This window comes from Ptiloglossa arizonensis, chromosome 4 (genome assembly GCF_051014685.1).
Source record: "Ptiloglossa arizonensis isolate GNS036 chromosome 4, iyPtiAriz1_principal, whole genome shotgun sequence".
Classification (NCBI taxonomy): Eukaryota; Metazoa; Arthropoda; class Insecta; order Hymenoptera; family Colletidae; genus Ptiloglossa; species Ptiloglossa arizonensis.
The window spans coordinates 16,270,613-16,296,618 of NC_135051.1; the positions used below are offsets into that span (position 1 = coordinate 16,270,613).

The 26,006-nt window shown below is 38.3% G+C and overlaps 2 protein-coding genes across 4 annotated transcripts in view; both read left to right on the forward strand.

The window, feature by feature from the left end:
- Positions 1–26,006, forward strand: part of LOC143145918 (follistatin-A) — a 110,412-nt gene that overhangs the window by 25,906 nt on the left and 58,500 nt on the right. The window lies entirely within an intron of this gene.
- Positions 19,410–20,588, forward strand: LOC143145472 (uncharacterized; the record flags this gene model as incomplete). The annotated part of the gene is made up of 3 exons (XM_076308870.1): positions 19,410–19,606; positions 20,058–20,139; positions 20,460–20,588. Coding segments are annotated over 3 exons (408 nt in total), but the record flags the coding sequence as incomplete, so codon positions are not given.

Sequence of the window (26,006 nt, forward strand, 5' to 3'; positions counted from 1 at the left end):
CTTGTAACACGTGGTCATTTATGATATTAGGGTGCTAATATCATTTTCATTTTAATTAAATTGTTAGGTTTTCTATTTTCAATAATTCAAATTTTTTTGAAAATCAAGTACTATGTAAATATTCTATTTTTCGATTTTGTGTTATCTTCGTTTAGAAATTTTTTTAATTATTGAAAACAGAAAGAAAATTGTTTTTCGTTAATATTTGTATTAATGGTATTTTTCGATAATACCAAGAACAAAATAATTAGATTAAAATAGTTTCATTTCCAATGAAATTATACGAGATTTGTATTTTTTAAAATTGTTCATGATATGAATAATTTACTTCTTTATACTCCTTTATTTTTATTCAGAAGCTTTCAAAAATATGAAGAACAAAAAATAATAGCAACAAAGTAGTTCTGCTCCAGTAAAGTTACCTGATCTTCGCACTTTTAACAATAGACTACAGTATGGCTATATTTCACTTTTCTATCCTACGTTACATACGTTTACAAATCGTTGAGAATACTCAAGAACAAAACAATAGATAAAAAATCATTCCCCATTCCCAATAAAATTAAATCAACTACAACATACGTATTTTACTTCTTCATCCTCCGTTACATACGTTTACAAATCGTTAAAAATACTCAAGAACAAAATACTAGATACAAAATACTTCCCCATTCCCGATAAAATTATCTAATCTTTTCCCTTTTGAAAACCAACCACAACATTCATACTTTACTTCTCTATCCTCCGTTACATACGTTTACAGATCGTTAAAAATCCCCAGGAACCAAACAATAAGTAAAAAACCTATTTCCCCATTCCCTATAAAATGAAATCAACTACAACACGCGTAATGTACTTCTTCATCCTGCTCCGTTACATACGTTTACAAATCGTTGAGAATACCACAAGAACAAAGTACAAGGTCGAAAATCCTTCCCCGTTCCCGAGGAAACCACATAACCTTTCCACTTTTGAAAATCGACCGCAACGTAAATATCTCCCGTTACTTCCGTTGGCAGTCTCGAAAAATACGAAGAACGCGAACGGGATGGAGTAACGTCGCGTTATCCGAGTTTTCCCCCCGAGTTGGAACCCCAACGCTCGAAAACCGAGGGGTCCCCCGAAAGTCGTCCTAATTACCATTTCCCCCCGGGCGGTGGTATCGCGGTACGAAAATCTTCCCCGCCGGGCGTTACGGACGAGCGCCGAGCGGAACGGGCGTAAGCGTATATCCCCGCGAGCCTTTTCCGGGGTAGCGATCTCGCCGGGGCACCGATGAAATAACACGGGAGGAGTATCGCGGGATCGGGCGACAGCAGGTGGTAAAAAGATCGGTACCCGGCCGAGCAAACGCTGCGCAGGCATTCGCGACGTGCCGCAGGGAGGCGAGTTCTTGCCACGGCAAGACGGGCACGCGGTTAGTCATCAAGGCCCGGAGATTGTTCCCGCGGACGGCGACCCGACCGGTTGACCAAAACCACAAGCTTCTCCCCCTTCCGTCGGGTTCGTTCGTTGTACGCTCCTTCGGCGCTCTCCTTCTTATCCCTTTTCCTACTGTTTTGCTCTGCCCTGTCTCCCTCGCTCCTTATCCCCACCTCTCTCGCTCTCGGTATTGCGCGCGCACTCACTCTCTTACCCCCACCACTCAACGCGGCAGTCTCGCTCGCTCGCTCCGCCGTGTTGTACCTTCTCCCTCTTTCCACGTTGGCCAGCATTTCCCTCCGCATGGTAGTCGCGGTCGCCTCCGTCTCGAATGCCCTGCGTCCGGTCTCGACCGAGATCGGGTAATCTTAGAAAGTCAACTGGGTATCAGGTATTGATGGCAACACTATTGAGCGTCCGTGCCCTCGACGTCGACGTGCCCTACCCCCCTCCCGCCTCTCCCTCCTCTACCATCCACCTCTCCTCCGATACGAAATCAGGTTTCCCGCGATTCGACCCACTGCCTTTTTCGACGTTTTGCGATTTATTGTCGTTTCGCGGCCACCGAGACGGAGAGGGTATTTCCCTACGATGAGGACGCGTTTAATGAGTGACTAGTTTCGGCAACGAGGCTCCCCTATCGAGACCATTCGTAGACGGTGGGAGGAATTATTACGAGACTTTGAGGTTATGGTAGCGGTAGGTGAACAGTGGAGGGACGAGGGTAGGGAAAAGAAGAGTTTCGTTAGAGATCGTTAAAAGTCCTGTAGACTGCCAGTGAACGGATATTGTAGCGTAGTGGGTCTAGGTTATCTTACGTGGCACTCGTAAATGTTCAGACTCGTCGCAATTGGTCACCGAACTTTCGATTAGAATCGAGGAGCAAACGAGGTGTAGGTTTAACCGTGGTCCTTGACCGGTCAGTCTACTCGACCACGACTTTAGTGGGACTCATCAGACGTGCTAGTAGACCCTGTCTTGGATGCTCGCTCGAGGAATGTACAGCTTGGAGCTCGGATGTTCGGTCGTGGGAGGAATCTGGGTCCTGAGCGAGACACGCAGAAAGTGTCGTGTTATTGGTCGATCCGACGTCTTGTCTCACAGACACGCGACCAAAGGCTCTTTCTTACTATCGACTTTCCAGCGACTCGACCAACGTCGACACTCGAATCGGGGCCCATGATTTTCCCTACAACGAGACAGTGCAGGATCTTCGGCACGCGGATTCGCTCGAAACTTAGCATACCGGGAAATTTGATCGTTCTGCTTACGAGAATGTAAGAATTCCTCGATAGTTTTTATTTTAAACATTTACCATTGAAATCGTAAGTGACGTCGTAGATACTCGATAGTTCTTTTTAGATATTCACCATAGAAATTTTATTCTTACAGGGAACAATTGTTCTTACGATATACAGAAAATATAATTTTAATCGAACCGATTAACAGGTACCATTGCGGCGTTACCATTAGTTATGGAAATGCGTATTGAATTTTAAGCGAGTTTTGAACAAAATCTCCTCACGAAGAAGTTCTCACTCCGTTTTCTGCGTTACGCAAAAATTAGTACCTTTATACACAAAAAAAAAAAAAAAAAACTATCGAGTTTCTTTCCCTACAGTGTTATGTTTTCATAAGCGGGAATAATTGAATCAACCAGTACGCCAAAGATCGAGTATCTGTACTTCCATGTAAACGCATGGAACTGTCAACATGTGTTGACGTGTTCACATGTGAAACACATGTTGAACTGTCGTTCGATAAGATGTCGGTAATGCAAAAGAACGTTCGGTGTACACGAACGTAACTAAATGTCGCTGACTTGGCTATTTTATTATCGCTAGGACACGACCACAGACGGTGGTCGGGCAGCAGTCGACTTACCTCGTCGCAACCCTCAGAAGTACGAACCCAAGTTCCACGCTATACGTACGCGATAGGGCAAGGGATCGAAACCAGATAATTAGAATCGTAGGTAAATAATTCTAGTCGTACGTACCTAAAACAAACTACCTGGATCAAAATATCTATCTAATGGTTTTCTGGTGGCCTGGACACTGCTACGAGAGATTTTAGAATTTTTGGAGCGACCTGAAATAAGAGCAAATCCCTTGTTTGGTAGGCACTGTGCTTGGCCTCTGTTGCGATTACAATCGTAGGTAAATAATTCTAGTTGTACGTGCCTAAAACAAACTACCAGGATCAAAATATCTATCTAATGGCTTTCTGGTAGCCTGGACACTGTATTCGAGAGATTTTAGAATTTTTGGAGCGACCTGAAATAAGAGCAAATCCCTTGCTTTGGTAGGCACTGTGCTTGGCCTCTGTTGCGATTACAATCGTAGGTAAATAATTCTAGTCTTACGTACCTAAAACAAACTAGCAGGATCAAAATATCTATCTAATGGTTTTCTGGTGGCCTGGACACTGCTACGAGAGATTTTAGAATTTTTGGAGCGACCTGAAATAAGAGCAAATCCCTTGTTTGGTAGGCACTGTGCTTGGCCTCTGTTGCGATTACAATCGTAGGTAAATAATTCTAGTTGTACGTGCCTAAAACAAACTACCAGGATCAAAATATCTATCTAATGGCTTTCTGGTAGCCTGGACACTGTATTCGAGAGATTTTAGAATTTTTGGAGCGACCAGAAATAAGAGCAAATCCCTTGCTTTGGTAGGCACTGTGCTTGGCCTCTGTTACGATTACAATAGTAGGTAAATAATTCTAGTCGTACGTACCTAAAACAAACTAGCAGGATCAAAATATCTATCTAATGGCTTTCTGGTGACCTGGACACTGTATTCGAGAGATTTTAGAATTTTTGGAGCGACCAGAAATAAGAGCAAATCCCTTGCTTTGGTAGGCACTGTGCTTGGCCTCTGTTGCGATTACAATCGTAGGTAAATAATTCTAGTTGTACGTGCCTAAAACAAACTACCAGGATCAAAATATCTATCTAATGGCTTTCTGGTAGCCTGGACACTGTATTCGAGAGATTTTAGAATTTTTGGAGCGACCAGAAATAAGAGCAAATCCCTTGCTTTGGTAGGCAACGTGCTTGGCCTCCGTTGCGAGACCATTTTATCGAGGGAAAGTTGTCAAGTCGTAACTGTTGAAAGAGCCATCTGCGAGAAGGGTGGTTGGCCCTAGGGTTGCAGGAGGGCATACCGCGTGGGCCACGAAGACGAGGGGAAAACCGTGGAAGAACACCCACCGAACGAGTCAAACGAACATAGACGAACGTGAACATTCTCGTTTGGTGTAAGCATCTGGATCGTTGGTTCTTAATCTTGTCGAGATCACGACACAGGTTCGAGAGATTCGATCCTCTTGGGATCCACATTCTCCACAATTCGGAGAATGGAATTTGGCATGGTTCTCGATCATGAATAATTATGGTGACAATGTTGAAAGGTATACGAAGATACGTGGCACGTGTCAGGAGAGAAAGAATCTGATGTAGTTCTTGATAGCCATTGATTATAGTGAGAATATTGAAAAATATAGAAAATACGATAGTAAAGATTTTCCTGGGCTCGTGTCACATTTTAGAGAAGAAAAACTTGGCACACTTGATCGTGAATAACCGTAGTGAAATTGTTAACAAGTACACGAACTACGATAGTTAAGATTCATCGGCCAGAAGAAACGTAGACTAAAGTATTGAATATTCGTAACCGTTTTTCGATAATAAATTTTGGATTATTTTGTTACTTGTAGGAACAACATTAGAAAGGTAGCTTTATTTTACACCAAAACTGTGTAATTTCCTATTCAAATGCGAATAGGTGAGAAGTGGTCAACTATTAATATTATTCCTCCAATAAGTACATGCAATCCATGGAAGCCTGTTGCTATATAGAAAATTGATCCGAAAATTCCATCATTTATAGAGAAATAATAATGTATATATTCATTGAATTGAAGAACTATAAAATATATTCTTAATGTTCAAGTATGGGAAAGGTAAATTTTACTATACATTTTATCACTTACTAAAAAAAAATTACGACTCAGTGTTAATGTAAAACCAGAAGAAATTAGAATAATTGAATTTAATGAAGGAATATCGAAAGGATCTAGTATTTCAAGAGAGATAAGTATTGTACGTGGATTTTTCATCCTCGTTTTGTAACTCAACAGTCCGAACCGATAGAGAATCGTAAGTCGATAAAAAATTGTTACTATCCTTGTGACGAATTAAAAGTGTAACATTACACCGTAAAAAGTGCATTACTTCAACCACAGTAAAATCTCGAGATCGATTCCGAACAGTTCGTTAGTTTGTCCTTAGAAAACGCATTCCGTCGTCATTCATCGACACACCCAGTGAAACATCAAACAACAGTAGAACACGACTAAACGTTACAAACTAATGGAACAATACTTAAGAATTTTCTTCACGGTTGATCGTGGAAAATGTCTAGTACCACACGCTGGATCGTTAATGGTGCCTCGATACTTAATAACTCCGCGATGCATTTGCATCGCGTCGACGAAAATGCATTGAAACGAATGGCATTTATTTGGACAAAGGGGCTTTATTCCGTCCGGAATCGTGTTTCTTTAATGTTGAAATTGAACGTCGTAGGGAACTTACTCGGCCAGGTTAAGATTTCCTCCGTGGCAAGGGAGAGAATGTTAAACGTCGCTCTTTCTATGCAAAACACTTTGATGCATTCATAACGATAGAGTTTACGGGAGAATAGAAAGCCGCGCTTTCGAACAATTCGTCTTTAGAAAACGCATTCCAAAGCCATCAAGATATTCGTACGTACCTTTTGTTCGATGTAACGGCACAACCCCGCCAGACAAATACCCAACGAACTGTGGGACACCTTGTATATTTAACTCGTTCGTGCGTTTAGGAAAGCCGCGCTTCCTGAAAAGCATAATGATCGGCGCGCGATCGGAACCGAGATAAGTGTCTTCCGGTGTTATCCCGCACAATGGGAAGACCTAAACGTGTGAACGAGCAGAGGGAACAATGAGACGCGGTTCTTGTATCTGGGCAAGTGCATACGCACGGCGAACGTAACGCGCGTGAAATTGCAAAATGGAAAGAATTACAGTTTGTGGACCATGAAAAATACGCCTCTACATGGGATTTTCGCACAGACTTTTTCCAATTTCGTGGGCGACGAACGAAGTTGTTTTTGCGATTTGAAAAATTTAATATTTGAACATTTGAACAGCTGCTTATACTTTTAATATTTACTAAATTCAAGTTCAATATTTTTCTATAGATTTTTCGTACATTCGGGAATGAAAGATTAGTTCGTCAAAGTTAACATAAATTTGCTTTTGTGGTTCGAATCGTATGAAAAATTTAATATTCGAAGACTTGAATCGAACGGTTGCTTATAATTTTAATATTTAATAAATTCAAATTCAATATAGAGATATACATACAGATTTTTTGTATATTTGGGGATGAAAGAGTTGCTCGTGAAAGTTAATAGAAAGTTACTTTTGTGATTTGAAAAATTTCATAATTGAAGACTTGAATAGAACGGTTGCTTATACTTTTAATATTTAATAAATTAAAGTTCACTATACAAATATGCGTACAGATTTTTTGTATATTCGGGGATGAAAGAGTTGCTCATGAAAGTTAATATAAATTTTCTTTTGTGATTCGAATCGTACGAAAAATTTAATTTTCGTAGACTTGAATCGAACGGTTACATATACTTTTAATATTTAATAAATTCAAGTTCAATATTTTCCTATAGATTTTTCGTACATTCGGGAATGAAAGATTAGTCCGTGAAAGTTAAGATAAATTCAGTTTTGTGGTTCGAATCGTATGAAAAATTTCATATTCGAAGACTAGAATCGAACAATTATTTAAAACTCTTTTACTACAGAAATTCAATATTTAACTCCTTGAATACTCCCTGGACGCTTCAATATATTCTGCTGGTTTAAAGACGATTGTGGCTTATTAACAACATAAACACTGCAGAATTCACACAATATTGTAGGCGTACACTAAACTGGCATTTCATAAACCCTTTTCAAAATGATTAACAACTGTTAGTTTCACCAAATTTCTAGATACTACGTACTCAACCATCATACCCAACCACAACTACAATTTAAAAAACTAATACATATATTCTTTACAAACGAACCGATCTCATGTATAACAAGAATCACTCTATGACTATATTTCAAGCATTTCAAAATTTTCCCCTACCCCGAAAACTTCCAACTCGAACCCCTACAAACGTCACTCGTACAGTTTAAGAAACTCTGCGACGTATCGAACGTTTAAATTTACAGAGGGCAAAAAACGAGCCGAATTTCATTTCAGAATTTACATCCCCTTACAAAAAAGTCAACGACGGAAATTCGTCCAGGAATTTGGTAGAAAATTCAGAGTTTTCGAAGCCACGGGAATGCATCTGCTAAAGCTAGCACAGCGCAGTGTACACACCGTGAACGGATAGGCGCTTTAATCGGCAGCTTGTATCTCGCATACCGACGTGCCTGTACAGCCTAGAGGCTAGAGCCTAGAACCTCGGGTCTAGACCCATAAGTCTTCCACGATTTTTCCGACTGGATCGCATTATCCTCCTGTTTACGATAAAACTGCCTGACAAGCGCCGGTGCTCAACCGACCGAATCTTCCACTTGGCGAAAATCTTCTTCCTACTCGTTTCGTGGAACGAAAGGTGATCACTAAACGCCATAGTGGTTTATACCAGGGCACAAACGACGTCGATTTATCCGCATCGCGAGATTTAACAGAAGAAACGATCCCCGAAGAACATTATGAAAATACATTGTAGCTGAAGAGACGATCAAGGTTGTATAGTTCGAGATACTGGACGAAACAAGCGTTCGATCTTCTTGCGTGAATATAAGCTGCGTTTCTCCACGGTTATATCGTTTGGGTGTGCTTCGATCCGTATCGTTACCGTATGCGGGAATTATGGACAAATTTTAAACGATACGGGCACGGTTCGATCGAACGAACCTTTACATAGGAATTTAATTTTTGAATTCTCTTTTGTCCCTAGATTTTACAACGGGGGAAAAAGATTTTCTTGAATTTAGTCAAATGTGACATTTTTCGAGGATGGAATTCTTTTTCGTGACGTTTATGTTACAAATTTAATATACACGGTGAGCAGAGTTGTACTTATTGTTCTTAAAAGTGAATTCAAGTGTGTTTCAATTTTATTTTTTAAGTAACGAATGAAAATAGTCAGTTTGATAGATGTTGTTACAGTTGAATGAATTTACAGTTGTAGTTCAAATGTTATTACAGTTGAAAATAGTTTCTTGTATTTGTAGTTTCACATTCCCATTTTCTGTAGTGTTTGAGAACCTTGGATTTGCTCGGCACTATCTCCTTTAAGTAACTTAAAGCGACGGTTTCGCGCGGTGATAAATACCAATTCGAATAGTGATAACGTGTACTTCGACCTTGACAATTGTATCAATTGAACACTTTAATTATTCCATTCGGAGAAGTCAATCTTCTATAGTACACGAAGACTATAAGGAAGGTAAACGAATTACTGTATCGTTCGTGGAAACATCTGTACAATTTAGTGCAATAAATAATAAAATGTGGCTTCTTCGAGGATATGTCTTAAAGAGATCAAATTTGGAAATCATTTTATTATTCTCAGTAATATAGGTCTTTGGATTGATCACTGAATAATATAATTGTTTTGAAAGGTACGTAATTGTACTTGTAAAAGGTTGTCACGAAATTCTCAAGGATATGGTAAAATAAAAAATACTTTCAACATATTTAAGCGATCTCGTCTGAACGTGATTTCAAAGTAAGCTTATCTGAACTTTGCAAGGAAAGTGTGTCGTTCAAATCTGGAGTCAAAGTGACCGATGACCCTATGTATGTTGCAACGTTGCACGAAAACTTCAATATTTAATAGCAACTTCATCGAAAATAGTCTTGGTGCGATCGACCCAGGAACAAAGTTAGGTGACATTTCAAAGAACAGGGTCACCGAGTCCCCGGTCGTTCTAAAACGTGGCATAAAACGTTCTAAATTTAGGGGTTGCAATTCTCAAAAATGGTCTCTCACCGCATCACTCTGAAGCTCCATTAGTATATCGGTTGAACACAGTATTTTCAGTAACTTGTCAAATAATGTAACTGCTCGGTATATACGGACAATTCTAAACATTGGGTGATACCTTCATAACATTAAAAACATTCAAAACATTAAAAACATCAAAAAGATTAAAAACACTAGAAATATAAAAACATTAAATAACATTAAAAAACAGGTGTGTCATAGAGTCCTTGACGACTCTATCAACAGTGACGAATGGGCAAGAAATACCCTAAATTTTGGAGATAAATTCATTCAAAATTCTCTCACATAAAATTCTCCCTGTTACATTATCATACAGACGCTAAAATAACCAATGTAACTCGATTTGTCAAATTTGGAGGATGAAAGTATCGATAGAAAATTCTACAAGATATCTACGTACTTCTACGTCACCCCTGGATCGCAAGACCCGAGGGGTACGCCCCCTCCCTCCCCACTTTGGTAAACACAGTTCCAGCGTCTCGTTACAATATCGTTTCAACCCCATGTACAATAGCCGAGGTGTACGTCGAAAGGAGGCTCGTGGGTTAGCATCGACGTCGACGTTCGTCGTTTTCGGTACGAAACACCAGTTTCGGCGACACCTTCGCCGCAAGTGGTCTACCGTTTCCCCGATCCCGCGCAACCGTAAGTACCGTGACATTAAAGAAAGGGGGCCGCAACGTTTGCCGTGTGACCCGAGAAACGCGAGTCGCGAGCTGCCGCGAAAAATACTCTCTCTAGGTACGCTAAGGTGGGGATGACGTAAGCACAGAAGCGGAAGGACTCGAGAGTGAAAGAAGACTTGGCTCAAAGTTTCGTTCATCTGGGCCAAGCTCGCAAATAACAAAACTCTAGACGATGCAGAGTCGTCGTCGTCGTCGGTATCGGAGTACAGTGGGCTTGGTGGCTCTCCGCGAACTGCGAGAGGGGGCGAACAAGCGGCCCGCCGTAGGGGGAGTGGGGGGCGGTGGGGTGGTGGGTGGGGGGCGACGGAGTGCATTACGCGAAGGGAAGGATGAGGAAACGGGGGATAGAGAGAAAGAGAGAGAGGGAGAGGAAGAAGGGCGTAACTGGGCCAAACGGTGGCTGTGTCGCGGTCTAGACACGCCGCGGCTGAGAATTAATGCTCCGTGTTTGCCAGACTTTCCTTTTCGCTCCGTAACAAGCTGCCGCAGTTCCGCCATCGCCGTCGTAATCCGTGACGTACGACGCCTCAACGGATTACTAATTATAATTCCACGTTCGCGCCCACGGGCGAATTTCATGCGGCGAGACGGGCAGCGTGGAACGTACACTGTTCCGGGACAGGGTGTTCCTGTCGCGGCTCGAACGTTGGAACGGTTCTTAGAGTCGAACGGACGGCGTTCTACTCGACCGTGGGAAGCACGAGTTTACGAATTTTTAACGCGATTCGATTTTGCGTCCATCGAGAATTCGATTCGCTACGTGTAGTTCAACTTGTGGAACCGAACGAGATACGCGTTGTTCAATTCATGAAACTGAACTCGCTAGGTGTATGTTAATTTACGAAACTAAACTCGCTATATTTAGTTTTGTTTTATTGACTGAACTTGCTGTGTTCAGTTTAGTTTTATAGACTAAACTTGGTATATGCAGTTTAGTTTCATAAATTAAACTTGTTGTGTTCACTTTAGTTTCGTAAACTAAACTTGCTGTGTTCAGTTTAGTTTCATAAACTAAACTTGCTATACTTACTTTGGGTTCGTAAACTAAACTCGTTGTATTCAGTTTAGTTTCATAAACTAAACTCGCTATGTATAGTTTAATTTATGAAACTAAACTCGCTATGTTTACTTTAGTTTATGAAATTAAATTCACTTTGCGTAATTTATTTTATGAAATTAAAATCACTACGTTTAATTTCATAAAATGAACTCGCTATGTTTAATTTCATAAACTAAACTCACTATATCTAATTTCATAAACCAAACTCACTATGTTTAATTTCATAAACTAACTCACTATGTTTAGTTTCATAAACTAACTCACTATGTCTAGTTTCATAAACTAAACTCACTATATTCAATTTCATAAACAAAACTCACTATGTTTAGTTTCATAAACTAACTCACTATGTTTAATTTCATAAACAAAACTCACTATATTTAATTTCATAAACTAAACTCACTATGTTTAATTTCATAAACTAACTCACTATGTTTAATTTCATAAACAAAACTCACTATATTTAATTTCAAAAAGTAAACTCACTATGTTTAATTTCATAAACTATACTCACTATATTTCATTTCTAAAACTAACTCACTATGTCTAGTTTCATAAACTAAACTCACTATATTCAATTTCATAAACAAAACTCACTATATTTAATTTCATAAACAAAACTCACTATGTTCGGTTTAGTTTCACAAACTGAACCACACTCGAATCTTTCGTGACTTATGCGAAGGTCGCTGTTCTAAACATTCCCTAACACTGGTACGTTCCTAGGGGTCTTTCTCGACCCATCGCGCCCTCGTACCATATCCCTTTTCTACAATCAAAGTTGTTATCACAGACTGAATTGTTCTCCACTTTCTTAGGTTCTCACGTTTCATTACAAAAATAAAAATACGACTTCAGTAATTCGTCTATAGTCAAACGGAGAGACGATGACTCGAAATCTATACTGCGGTGTTAATTTATGAAATTAAAATACTCGAGAAATATCAACACGTACGCTGTGAAAAAAAATAAATAAATAAAAGACGAACGAACGAAACAATGACGACAATATCTACTGCGAATAATAGCGCTATTCACGAGAAATAAAAACCTCTCGCAACATTTAACAAAAAATATTTGCGTTATCGTTGCACACGATATATTTCTCAGTCCGGTTCCAAGCAATGAACGTACAGAGATACTGTATTATATAACAGCCGCTCTTTGTCAGCGAACTTTACGATGTGTCTGTTTGAAAAATATTTATAAAAAGATTTTCCATGTATCTGTCGGATCAACCGCGACCTTCGCAGGATTAAATCGATTTTAACGCTGGATTGCATTACATGCCCATCGGTACCCCAATAAAAACAATACCCGTGAAGTTGATCGAGAAAATTCTACGGGATTCGAGCATTACGTTCACTTACAGAGACATCTAATAACTATGCAACAGTATCTGCATACATTGATACACATTGATTCGTTCAGGAGCGTATTGGTGAGGTAAAAATAATTTCTGTTCGGAGGATCGGATAAAATTCATCGAATGGAGGGTTAATTAGTCGGAGGACCAGTTTCGACTAGGTTTCTCTTACAATTAGTACACCGAAGAAAGTAGAGAAAAGAAATTGAGACTCTTTATGGACGATGCTAGCTAACGAAGAAATAATTCAACCTGTGTCTAGTTTACACGTGGTAACGATAGTGATGTATCACAACGCGAAAGTATATACCTATAATTATTTTTTAACTTCTTATAAATTATTTTCACATTTAAAACCGAACGTTTCATTATTTCTTAGGTACTTGTAATTTAATGTACACTTGGAGCTATTACGATAAACTGGGGAAATTTTGTAAAAATAATTTTCCATTCGTTTGTTTCGTTACGGGTCTGTTCTGTACAAATGTTTTAGTTGCAGGAGATGATAGTTTTTGTTAACATTCGATTTTGTATATTCTTCGATCTGAATGTAATATTATACATTGTAACAGGTGTGAGATATATTTAAATCAAGCCAACTGAGTAACTCCTCTATTTTTAGCAATAGAAGATGCATAATTTAGACGGGTCATTCTTCACGGTAATTAGTTTAGTATAATATGATTAGTTGTGTTTTTTTATTTTACGCAAAAATGTCAAGGAACATTGAAAATTACCAACTCTGTTTGAAAACGATATGTTTTGTGTCTGTAACTTTATGTACAGGTTTTTAAGACGAATGCAATGATCTAGCTAGTTCAAGATCATTGAAAGTCATTTGAGGCCATCGAAGGTCAATCGAGGAGGAAAATATTTTACTTCTACGAGAGTTAAACGGTTGCAAATTGAAAAAACAAATAATTGATGGGGAAATTGAATAGCCACGAGTATACACAACTGTTTAACAGAAATCTCATCGCAATTATTAGAAGGATATTTACACAGTGTATTCGAGAATAGGTGTAACATCGACTGATGCTCTGCCTACTCGATAAACATAAACTAAATTTTTTTCAATAGAAGATTTGATGATACTTTCGTTGGTTATTCTTTTTACCAAAAATGGTCCACGTTTTTAATTATTTATTTCTGCTGAAAAGTGCAACGTTCAGTGTACAATAGAAAATGTGAATTTTCATAACTGACTAAGGAAATCATTTATAATCTTTATATTAGTGGTATCTATGTTAATTACTGCATCAACAGACTGTTTGCTCAATTCGTGGGAATAAAATATTTTTCTTTCCAACTGATTTTCAGTGACCTTCAATGACCTTGAATTGTAGATCATTACAATCAGCTTAAAAGTCTCCATTAACCAACAAGTAAGAAAATGTATAATCTCATTTTGAAAATAATTGGTGACCTTGAATTCTTCTCGACGTGTCTACTTGAAAACAACAAAATGGTTTCTTACAATGTTCCCTTCGAAAGTAAATAACCATTGTTCGATACAGTTTCACTATCACTGAAAATGTAAGATTTATTTCAAATGACCCGTTTTAAATATTTGATTCTATACGATCAATTGATTGAAATTTTCGATGTGACGAAAATTAAAAATACAAATGTAAAACCAGTTTTAAAACGCTCGTTATAATTGTACGCACACTTGGGAATTTTATTCGTGCTCGAAAATGCGAGACACAGATCAATTCGTGACGAATTAATATTTTTAAAAGTTAACGGTTCACAATGCACGGACTAATTTTAACTTAAACTTCAACGAGCGAGACATTTTTAAAATATTCCAGCGTTAAAGTCTCGTGTATGGTAGTAGCCGATAGATCAGAGATATGCGGTTCGTGTGGTCACGATCGTATCGATTATTATGTAAGGTGGATACACACGAGCAATAGGATTCAATGCGTAATAAGAACCATCGGCGATAATTTCTGTCGCGAAAAACGTTATACTAGAATCTTCTGATACAGTGTAAACCTGTGTCGTCTATATTCCCTATTATCCAATCTTTCGTGCGGTACGAAAATGATTTAACTTGGCAACGAAGGTCAAACAAGTCCAGAATACACAAATGGAAGGAACCGTTCGTTTCCATTATTTAAAGTTTCACATTGTTACCAATCTTCCCTAAAATCACATTAATCTTGTCTCAATTCGTGGACGAGGACACAAAGTATCGCGACTCGATTACACCGTTTCAAGTTCCTTTTATTTATATTTTAAATGTACGAAAAAAAAATATACGTTCGCCAGAATGGTACGAATTTTATTACACGGATGTTGATAAAATTTTTCGTCAAGGTTTAAGACCAGGTCACGCGAGATGAAATTCGTGTTCTGCAACAAAATTCTCGGGAATTATAATTCTATTATACTCGGATATTTTTTACGAGCGTTCACCGGGAATTAATTAATTGCAAAGGTCGACAAGTTTTTTCAAAGCTAACGGCGGGTATATTAACATGTATCGGTAACGAGTTTCTGACAGGTTGTTTTATCGTACCACATTGTTTTCTTGCATTTCTCAACGCCGGAACGATTTCACAATATACTTTGCTCGTTGATTCCCGTCGATAAAATCTCTCGATCGTGGAAAAACATGAAACGGTGAACTATTCGACACGATGAGGACCGTGGGTGGAGCAAAGGCATCTCGGTCGTTCTTTGACCGAAATAAAAATAGGCGCTGCTTGATTTTCGTCTGTGTGAAAGGCATTTCGCGCGACGTTAAGGGAGGTCAGTGGCAAAGGCGAGCTTAGAAATTAGGGTAGCCTCTTCTGAGAATTGTCACGGCACTCTTTCACTCTAACTCTTCGGTACATTGCTCTTTATTTGCTTCTAATTAATTTTTTTGATCGTACGTGAATCAAAAGTAGTCTCTACTGTTACTACTTGTGGTGGAATTAATTGTTTAAACAGGAAAAGATAATACTCTTAGAAAAATAGTTTCTAATAATTCTTGTTTACCATTAAATATATCTCAAAACAATGTACCTAGGTTGTGGTGGAATTAATTGTTTAAAGAGGAAAAGGTAATACTCTTGGAAGAATAGTTTCTAATAATTCTTGTTTACCATTAAATATATCTCAAAACAATGTACCTATGCTAAGATGGAATTAATTGTTTAAACAGGAAAAGGTAATACTCTTGGAAGAATAGTTTCTAATAATTCTTGTTTACCATTAAATATATCTCAAAACAATGTACCTATGCTAAGATGGAATTAATTGTTTAAACAGGAAAAGGTAATACTCTTGGAAGAATAGTTTCTAATAATTCTTGTTTACCATTAAATATATCTCAAAACAATGTACCTACGTTAAGGTGGAATTATTGTTTAAACAGAAAAAGGTAATACTCTCGGAAGAATAGTTTCTAATAATTTTTGTTTACCATTAAATATATCTCAAAACAATATACCTACGTTAAGGTGGAATTAATTATTTAAACAGGAAAAGATAATACTCTTGGAAGAATAGTTTCTAATAATTCTTGTTTACCATTAAGTACATCTCAAAACAATGTACCAATTGTTGACACAACGGTGAAGAAACAATCTACAAGCAATCTAAACTTTTAATAAATATTACACGTATCTGACATAAAGATTTACAGACTTGCAAATTGAAAACACTAAATGTCTCGGAAATAATTAAGCAAAGTACCTAACTTCCATAAGCCTTTTCTTTATCAATTTTACCAATTAGTTAGGTTTGTATTTACACATTCGTACAATTCTACGTGCAGTTGTAATTTGAATCTTCGTAATGTGAAATTCGTTTCAAACAATACCGACCGAGATCGAATTCAGAGTTACTAGGGTAAACTTAAATATTCGTTTTAAACTCAAGAAATCGACAGTTGTTCATAGGTTATTTCACTTTCTGAAAATGGAACGAGGTTCACCCAGATGCAGGTAGTTTAGAAATTAACCAGCTGGATAACCTGCTTTCCCAGACATATATTCTTCGCGAGGTTTTCACAAACATTTTCCAAAGACTAAAGTTAGAAACGATCCCAATAACCTCTAGGGCACGAATATTCACCAGCCAGTGTATTACTCGATTATAAAACTATTTTTATTCTCGCACGTAACACGAACCATTCGAACGAAAACCGTGCTGGGTTCGAAAGGTTCTGCGGCTATTTTAACCAGCAACAGAACGTAATGCTTCTATCAACTCATCGTTGTTACGGTTAACGAGATCTAGCCAAACTTAAATTTTGTAGGATCAGAATACGAACCGCTTCACCTGTGCTGCGAAAGCTAAGACGTCTAACTCGAAGACGTATTTTTGGCCTCCATTCAAATCGTTTTGCGACTGTGACAATTTCACAGTTAATCCCCTGTTCCAAGTTATTAGCAAACAAAGAAAGTAACAAACGATATGGAACGATCCCTCGTTAAATGTATCATTGCCTCTGTACTTCCAATCTTTTCGTAAGAATATTTACCTGTGACCTTAGATTAAACGTTTGATACACATTGGTTGAAATTTACAAAATTTTGCGAATAAACAGAAACTCTTTCACGTGAAATTGAAAAGGAGCAATGTGACTCTTGGTTAACATTTTTGTTCTTTTGTTAAGTGTTATAGGTAATTCTTTTGATATTAAAATAATATAGTATTATTTTAGTACAACGATTGTTAAAAATATCGAGATGATTAATAAATGCGTTGCTCGGTGCTGTTTCGAGTTTTATTATTCTCGTTCGAATTTTTAATGGAGCAGTTGTTTATAAGTTTGGCCCTTGAATGAAAGGAAACTGAAGGAGAGTGGACAGAATTCAATCCACTCGGTAGTTTCATACAATTAAACATTGTAATTTAACTCCGATGCATGCTTTAAGGATCGAGAATCTCGAATTTCGTGCGGTGTGGTAAAAAATTATAAGCGAAAGTCACTCGCCAGAAAACATAGTATCGAATCGCTTCAGTTATGTTGTGTTTACCTCGGGAGTTATTCTGTGCCTGTGACTATAAGAAAACAATATATCAAACTTCGTGCATTGTGACAGGTATTGCATTAACTCGATGAATTATTCATTTTTAATTGTTCAGCGTTAGTTCCAAATCTTAGAGAGATGTACAAGGATCTAGAATCTATAATTTCTTTACGTTTGAGTTTTTACAGAACCTACGTTACTCAAACATCTGGAAGAAATTAGATCATCGTAAGATGGGCACAAAATATTTGTACATTTTAGTTTACAATTTAGTGATAAATTAATATAAGAATATTACCTTTTCCTGTTTTAGTACAATTTATCAAATCGAGACACACTTTGAAATCTTAAGCGTTATAGTTGACAAGTTCCCAAAATTTGCATCCAAGAAGGTTCACTTGAAAAATCCATATCTATTGTAAAATATCAAAGAAGCTTCGTCGTTCGAAATATTCTGTTAATTGCCATGGAACGAGTAATAATTTATCTTCAAAAAATGTTCAAACTTTTCTTCAATTCGAAACTTAGTTTCAAACTTTTTGAGAATTATGAAAGAAAAATGTACGAAAAGTTCCTAAAGCTTCGAACCAGATTTACAACCCTTGATCGTTAAAAATCCCTAGAAACGGTTCGCACATCCATGTGTTACAAATCGTGAAACTTCAATTGTTAAATGAATTACAACTAAGGCTTCAAATGTAAAACGAATTAGAACCCGAGCAAACGGTTCGAAAACACACATTCTGTCAATCGTAAAGTCCCAAGAACTTAGAATCGTCCTTACAACCCCGTAAAATTCGAATTATGGCAAATCATTCTTTAAAAATAATTCCTCATAAATCGTAAAGAATTACATCTACAATCATTTTACTTTGTGAAATCGACTCGTGAAAAATGAAAATCCACCTTCCAAAAAACTATTCGTGAATCGTCGAGTCCCAAAAGCTGGAATTTATAATATAGGAACAAAGCCATATTCCCTTAACAAGACCCCATAAGCTTAAAATCGACTCTACAACCCTCTCGAATTCGAACCAAAGAATAGATCCCTAAAACGAACCATAGAGTCTCTAAATAATTCCATCTAAGATCATCCGTGAGATCTAACCGTGAAAAACGATTGGAGGAAGGGATTTGATCGTTCCTGACTCGTCGAGACGCGAAAGGTTCGAGCTCAACCTAGAAACGGGTCGAATTCGACCCAAGGATGGTACACACGAGAGATTCGAAAAGCCACATTCCCCTGACAAGACCCCACAAGCTTAAAATCAACTCTACAACCCTCTCGAATTCGAACCAAAGAATAGATCCCTAAAACGAACCATAGAGTCTCTAAATAATTCCGTCTAAGATCATCCGTGAGATCTAACCGTGAAAAACGATTGGAGGAAGGGATTTGATCGTTCCTGACTCGTCGAGACGCGAAAGGTTCGAGCTCAACCTACAAACGGGTCGAATTCGGCCCAAGGACGGTCCAGGCTCGTGGCTCGAAAACCCAGATCGGTGAGCAACTCGAACCACCGGAGGAGAACGCGTGTAGCAGCGGTGGCGCATCCTAGTCGCGAGTTAACGGGAGTCTCGATCGGCAGACGGGAATCGATTCCGCGGCGTCTCTGGTCCCCGTCGGCGAGACGTGCAACGTCCTTTCCGCGCGCACCGCTCGAAGGACGAGGAACGAACTAAGGAACGCGGTACGTGGTACGCGGCGTCTGACACGTGCTGAACGATACCGCGCTCGTAGCCCGATCGACGGGTACCGAGAAACGAATAAATGCGCTTAGTCGTTGCTCGCCCGCGGTGAGCCGCTTCTCGTCCATCTCGCTGTTGGAAAAAACGGGGGACTGGGAGAAGGAGAGCCAGAGAGAGAGAGAAGGAGAAAGAAAAAGAGAGAGAAGGAAAGAGACAGAGAGCGGAGAGACAAAGAGAAAGAAAGACGAGAGAGGGAAAAAGAAAGAGAGAGAAGAAAGAGAAAAATAAAGAGTAAGCGAGAAGGAGAGAGGAGAGAAGAAAATAGAGGGTAAGTGAGAGAGAAAGAGGAGGAGAGAGACAAATAGAGAGTAAATGAGAAAGGAAGAGAGAAAAGAGAGAGAAAAATAGAGAGTAAGTGAGAGAGAAAGGGAAGGGGAGAGAAAAATAGAGAGTAAGTGAGAAAGAAAGAGAGAAAAGAGAGATTAAGTGAGAGGAAAAGAGAAAGAGAGAGAGAAAATTTGAAAGAAAGAGAGAAAAAAGAGAGCAAGTGAGAAAAAAAGAGGAAGAGAGAGAATAAGTGAGAAAAACAGAAAGAAAAGAGAGAGTGAGTGAGAAAAAAGAGGTAGAGAAAGGAAAAACGAGAAAGAAAGAGAGAAAAGAGAGAGTAATTAAGAGAAAGATAGAGGAACAATGAGAAAGAAAGAGAGACAGGAGAGAGTAAGTGAAAGAAAGATAGAGGAAAAATAAGAGAGAAAGAGAGAAAAGAGAGAGTAACTGAGAAAAAAAGTGGAAGAGAGAAAAAATGAGAAAGAAAGAGAGAAAGAGAGAGGAAGTAAGAGAAAGAGAGAGAGAAAAGAGAGAGTAAGTGAGAAAAAATGTGGAAGAGAGAAAAGAGAGTGTAAGTAAGAGAAAGATAGAGAAAAATGAGAAAGAAAGAGATAAAAGAGCGAGTAAGTAAGAGAAAGATAGAGGAAAAATGAGAAAGAAAGAGAGAAAAGAGAGGGTAAGTGTGAGAAAGATAGAGGAAAAATGAGAAAGAAAGAGAGAAAAGAGAGAGTAAGTGTGAGAAAGATAGAGAAAAAATGAGAAAGAAAGAGAGAAAAGGGAGTGAGTAAGCGAGATAGAGAGAGAGAGAGAGAGAGAGAGAGCGTGAAATACGAAGAAATCGAAAAAAGGGACAGGACGAGTCAGCGCGGGCAGGAAGAGGCGCGGAGAAAAAGGAACGACCGATAGAAAAAGAAGAAAAAGTGGCGTGCGCGAGGAAGAGCGCAGCGAAAGGACAAACGAGGAAAGGTAGTGCGACGGGGTAGAGAGAAAGATAGCGCGACATGGAAGGGTTGGAGGAGGGAGGCAAAAAGGCCTGGGACGTGGTTACGTGCAGTTCGTTGCCAGACACTGGCCGAGCTTACGGGTAGACGGAGAACTGGCGGTTTCCGATTGCATTATCGCGCGGTGATTAATCGGTGCCCGAGGTGTTCCATTGTCTCTCAGGGACGTCTCGATTCTGGTTTCTCCAGCGTGTCCCGGAGTTTTTACTCCGCTGTACGAAACCGCGCCACCCCACCCCACCCCATCCCGTACCCATACCCCCCTTGTGACTTACTCTCTCCCTTTCTCTTTACGCTACCTTGCTCGGGCCCCGTCTCGCGAAATACCACGTGCGTGCCGGAAGTCGTATTTTTTTCACAAGGTGGAAGCGGTGTCGGTTCGATGGCTGGCTGTTTACGAAGGGTGGTTCAAATATAAACGAGGCTTTCTTTTCTTTTCTTTTTTTTTTTTTCTTGTATATTTATTGGACGAACGATCCGGTGAATCAACAAAGGGTTATTTTTCTACGTAGCGTTTATCGTTTTCGCAATGATAATCCGTTTGTACGTTGATAGTCGAGTGTCTTGGGTGCGAAGGATAATTTTTATTGTTTCTTTTCTGTATCGTTGTTTAGGAAGAATCGTTCAAGTATGAACGAAGCTACTTTTCTGTAGATTTATTAGATGAATGTTTTGGGTAAATGTTAATCGAGAGTTATTTTTCTATGTAGTAGTTTAGTAGTGGTACTATGTAGTATTGGTAGACATCTTGGTTTTTTGGGATAATTCATCGAACTATCGCGAGTCGAATTTGGATTAGAGGCACTTTGAACACTTTGGATATTTATTTTGTAACCTATGTTATAATGAATAAAAATTGTAAAAAGATTAAATGTAGAATATGCTTGGAAGAATAGTCAGGAATGACGGAGTGTAGCTATTGTATAATACTATTTTCTAGGTTACCTTGAGAGTGAGACATAACCTGTAAACTATCTTCTAACAAGAGATACATTTTGAAGTATCGTCTAAGTGACTAAAGAAATTTGCCATTGTCACAAATGACGAGTATAATTAACGAATCATTAACCGTATCGAAACTAATAATTGAAAAAAATCCGTTTAAAATATACAGTAACGTCTTAGTTTGCAATTTTGCCTATTTTCGCAAAACCGAATTTTTATTTTGAAAACTATCGATCGTATCGAGTTTTTTTTTCTCTTCGTTTTCTTCGAGAAGGATCTTTCGAAATCAATTTTCTCTCGAATCATCGTTTTTGCAACGTGAAAATTGTAACATATTCTTATTTTGATAACTTTGCGTCGAAGCGTATCGGTTAAAAATCTCGAGAGTGTATTATTGTCTGCGATTCTTTGAAATTTTCTCCATTGAATAAATAATGTCCAGAGCGAGCCTTTCATAATTAACAACTCAACGAGCTATTAAAGGTCGCGGCGTTCCTGCAATGACAAATTGGATCGCTGTCTCGCGCACAATCGACTTTGAGATATGTTTGCAATCTGTGAAAATATTATTCGACTCGGTGAGTTGTGCAGCTACCGATGTTTCAATCGTGGTCAACGTTAATGTAACATTTTCGTGAATTACGCGAACGCGAACGGAGTGCGTACTCCGTGTGCACTAGCGCCGTCTAAAATACATTCCTGCGAATGTGAATTTGCAAATAAGCTAAAACCGACTTTATTCGTGGGATGCGTTGCTTCGAAACATACATAAATCTCTCTGAGATTATCCAAGACCGACCGTTCCTGAATATGGACTCTAGACCCATTCCTCGATACTGAAATAACGTCTACTTATCTCGTCTTTCCGATAGTATTTACGGAAGTATCGAGTTCCACGAAAATTTTCCAAATACTATATAATTTTTTTAAAATTCTCAGAAGACGAATGTTCTCTCTATTATCTAGAATTCTACGATTTCTACGCCAAAGATGGGTCATGTTAAATACTTTAAAATACATTTCATTTTAAATACTTTGAAATACATTTCATTTCAAGTACTTTGAAATACATTTCATTTTAAGTATTTTGAAATACATTTCATTTCAAATATTTTGAAATACATTTCATTTCAAGTATTTTGAAATACATTTCATTTTAAATACTTTGAAATACATTTCATTTCAATTATTTTGAAATACATTTCATTTCAAGTACTTTGAAATACATTTCATTTTAAATACTTTGAAATACATTTTATTTCAAGTACTTTGAAATACATTTCATTTCAAGTATTTTAAAATACATTTCATTTCAAGTACTTTGAAATACATTTCATTTCAAGTACTTTGAAATACATTTCATTTCAAGTATTTTGAAATACATTTCATTTTAAATACTTTGAAATACATTTTATTTCAAGTACATTGAAATACATTTCATTTCAAATATTTTGAAATACATTTCATTTTAAGTACTTTGAAATATAGTACATTTAATTTCACCCACTTTGAAATATAATACATTTAATTTCACCCACTTTGAAATATAATACATTTAATTTCAACTGCTTTGAAATAAGCCTACTAAATTCCTGTTTAGCATCTTATCGACGCGATCTACTTCTTCGATCGTTCGTTTCCTAGATCGATAATAACGATCTAGGATTCGATATATAATAATTCTTCTTCTATAGATAATAATAATGTACACACCGTTTCTACTCCATCAGTTGATATTATTAATCTCTGTCAACCATAAGCCAGTCATCTCCATCGGTGACTGTTGAGATGACTCTGGTTCAGTTGATACAACTTTGATCTGTTCCTTATTATTTTCATAGTATAATTTCTTGCAACAACCATCGCAGATGTACACACCTTCAGAAGAGTTTCTTTGCATCGATAGTGACCTTAACATTACAGGTATTGCTAAACTTGTAGTTTGCAATATTCGAAAATCACTCATAAATTTACCAGGAATTAGACACAAGCCCTACGAAAGTTTTCCAAGAACTGAAATACTTCCAAATGCAATACCTAGTAATATAGAGGGCTTCGTGTGTTGTCACGTCGAGCAAATGTTTTCATCGAGTCGAATTATTCCACGACCACTTGTTTACTATTGTCACACCGAAGATCCCAAACGGACGAAAGGACAGTAACAAGGAAACCGAGTATACTCGCGTTGAAGCGTTTCATTATACGGAATAGGCAATTCCGGATACGCCCCTTTGCTTAAATTAATATAGGCTATGAGACCTGCTGATTTCAATTTTATCGTAGACCTCGTTGGAACAATATAACGTGAGAACGATGCGGTCGGCCAACCGTAGCAGCCGAGCTCGTGGGTCAGCTACCTGAAACGAACCGCGCCGCGACCTTTCAGAGCTCATTGAGATGTTAATTACGAAATGCCCACTCCAGAAATGACTTATCCCGTGGAGAAAGTCCCGAAGAATCATACAATATTTTTCCAACATTTTGTACCGATCCCCTTCGTCGCGAAACACGCAAACCAAGAATTCGTTTACAATGTTCACATTATGAAAACAACCGTTCGATCTGAAAGAAGATTCATTCCAAGAGATTGATCTTCTTGGAAAAAAAAATAAAATAAAAAAGAAACACGATCGATAGTTTTCTGTTGCTCGAAAATAAACCTAAATCGGAAACTCGAACGTCGTGTATTCTCTAATCGATTGGAAATCAACGAAACGATCATTTGTACTCTCTCCTGTAATTTCGCACGAATTATGATCGATTTGACGTTGAATAACTCCATTAATATGTTTAATAACTCGTTGTGTTTCTACAGGAGAGGCCAAGTACAGCCAGTGAGCGTTTTAATAATTTTCAATTACCCTTAACAGTAAATTTTCACGACACTTGAACAAGTTCGTTTACAATGGCTCGTAAATAATACATAACCGTCGGCGATAGAGAATATGCCCGCCTCGCTATATAAAAGCGTGCAAATGGTGAAAATTAAATAAACCGTTCTCATTGTTTCAGCGCGGTGGAAACGAGCCTGAGAAATATTTTCGATTCTTTTATCAACGTACACGTATATTTATCTACTAACGGTACTTAACTTATCGCAACAACGAATCGGTGTTCAAATTGTTTTGTTTAACGTATACTTGCAACCGCGACCGGCGTTATTAACTAATCTACTCGGACACTCCTTTTAGTACCGTTCAATGACGTTTATTGTTACAGCCTCTTACGGCCATAATCGCTTTATAAACGCTTTTTAAACACGCGCCTTTGTTACCGACGTCTGAGTTGCTCTTTAGCTCCAGTCAAAGAAAATATAAGGAAAGTAACCAGAGATCCCTGTACTGATCTGTTGATATACGAGCAGCACGCCTCAAACACAATTGAGATTCCTGTACTTGGACACGCATTGTACTTGTTACGAATCTTTCGTTCAAAGCTCCCTTTATCAGTGTGATTTATTTTCTACAACGCTATTAAATTTTCTTACGACGTCGACAGACGTTAATGCTCGATAACAAATGTACTGTAATCGAGCGATTCGTTTTTTTTTCTTCTTCTTCTTCTTCTTCTTCTTCTTCTAAACCATTGACATTATTCACCGATACTCGCTGAGAAATCGTTCTCGTTCAGACATTCCCGAAGAGTCAGACAATATTTACGATGTTTACCTAGCGGATATGTCGTGTGAGAATTTTGCAAGCCGTACCAGCATTTGTACACGTACGAGAAACGATAAACGTGCAACTTTTAGACAAATTACACGCCCGTTGAACCGAAAGCAACAGATCGGAAAAATTCTATCTCTTCGACGATAGATACCCCGGTGTACGTTTCTCGCAATTGTAATCCTATGTTTCGTGCATCGTTCGATGATTTCAATCGACTCCTCTCGTCGAGATTGAATTTATTGGCTGTCTTTCGAACAGTTGCCGTACGTTTCAGTAATTTATCGCCGAGATAAAGAAATCTCACCTTTTCGAAGTGACCGTGGCACCGTCATCACGTATCGGCAGCATTTTTCAGAATAAGTCTACAGACGAACGTCGTGGTGTATTTTCTATGCAGCTCATGCGAGCGCTATTTAAATACACACAATCGAAAGTGGAAGTAATTAGTACGTTCGCTGCGAGCCGCATTGTGGCGCAGACGTTAGCATACCCGCTAACTCTTCGTCTTCGAGGAATTTTACCCTAGTCGATGGAGAGTTCGGCAAACAATGTCGACTATTCCTAACTTGTAGCCAGGAATTGGACGAGGTCCGTGTGTGCTGATCATACAAGCCAAAGTACTTGCACACGGAGTTCACGCGGGACGGGTTTCCTTTACGAATTCATAGCGCAGAAAAGTACTTTACTTTTCCGTTTCTCGCGACTCGAGACCACAAACCAAACCTTATCCATCAGTGACGCGCGCAGTACCTGAGAATACTTTTGTTTTTTTCTTTTTTCTTTTTTA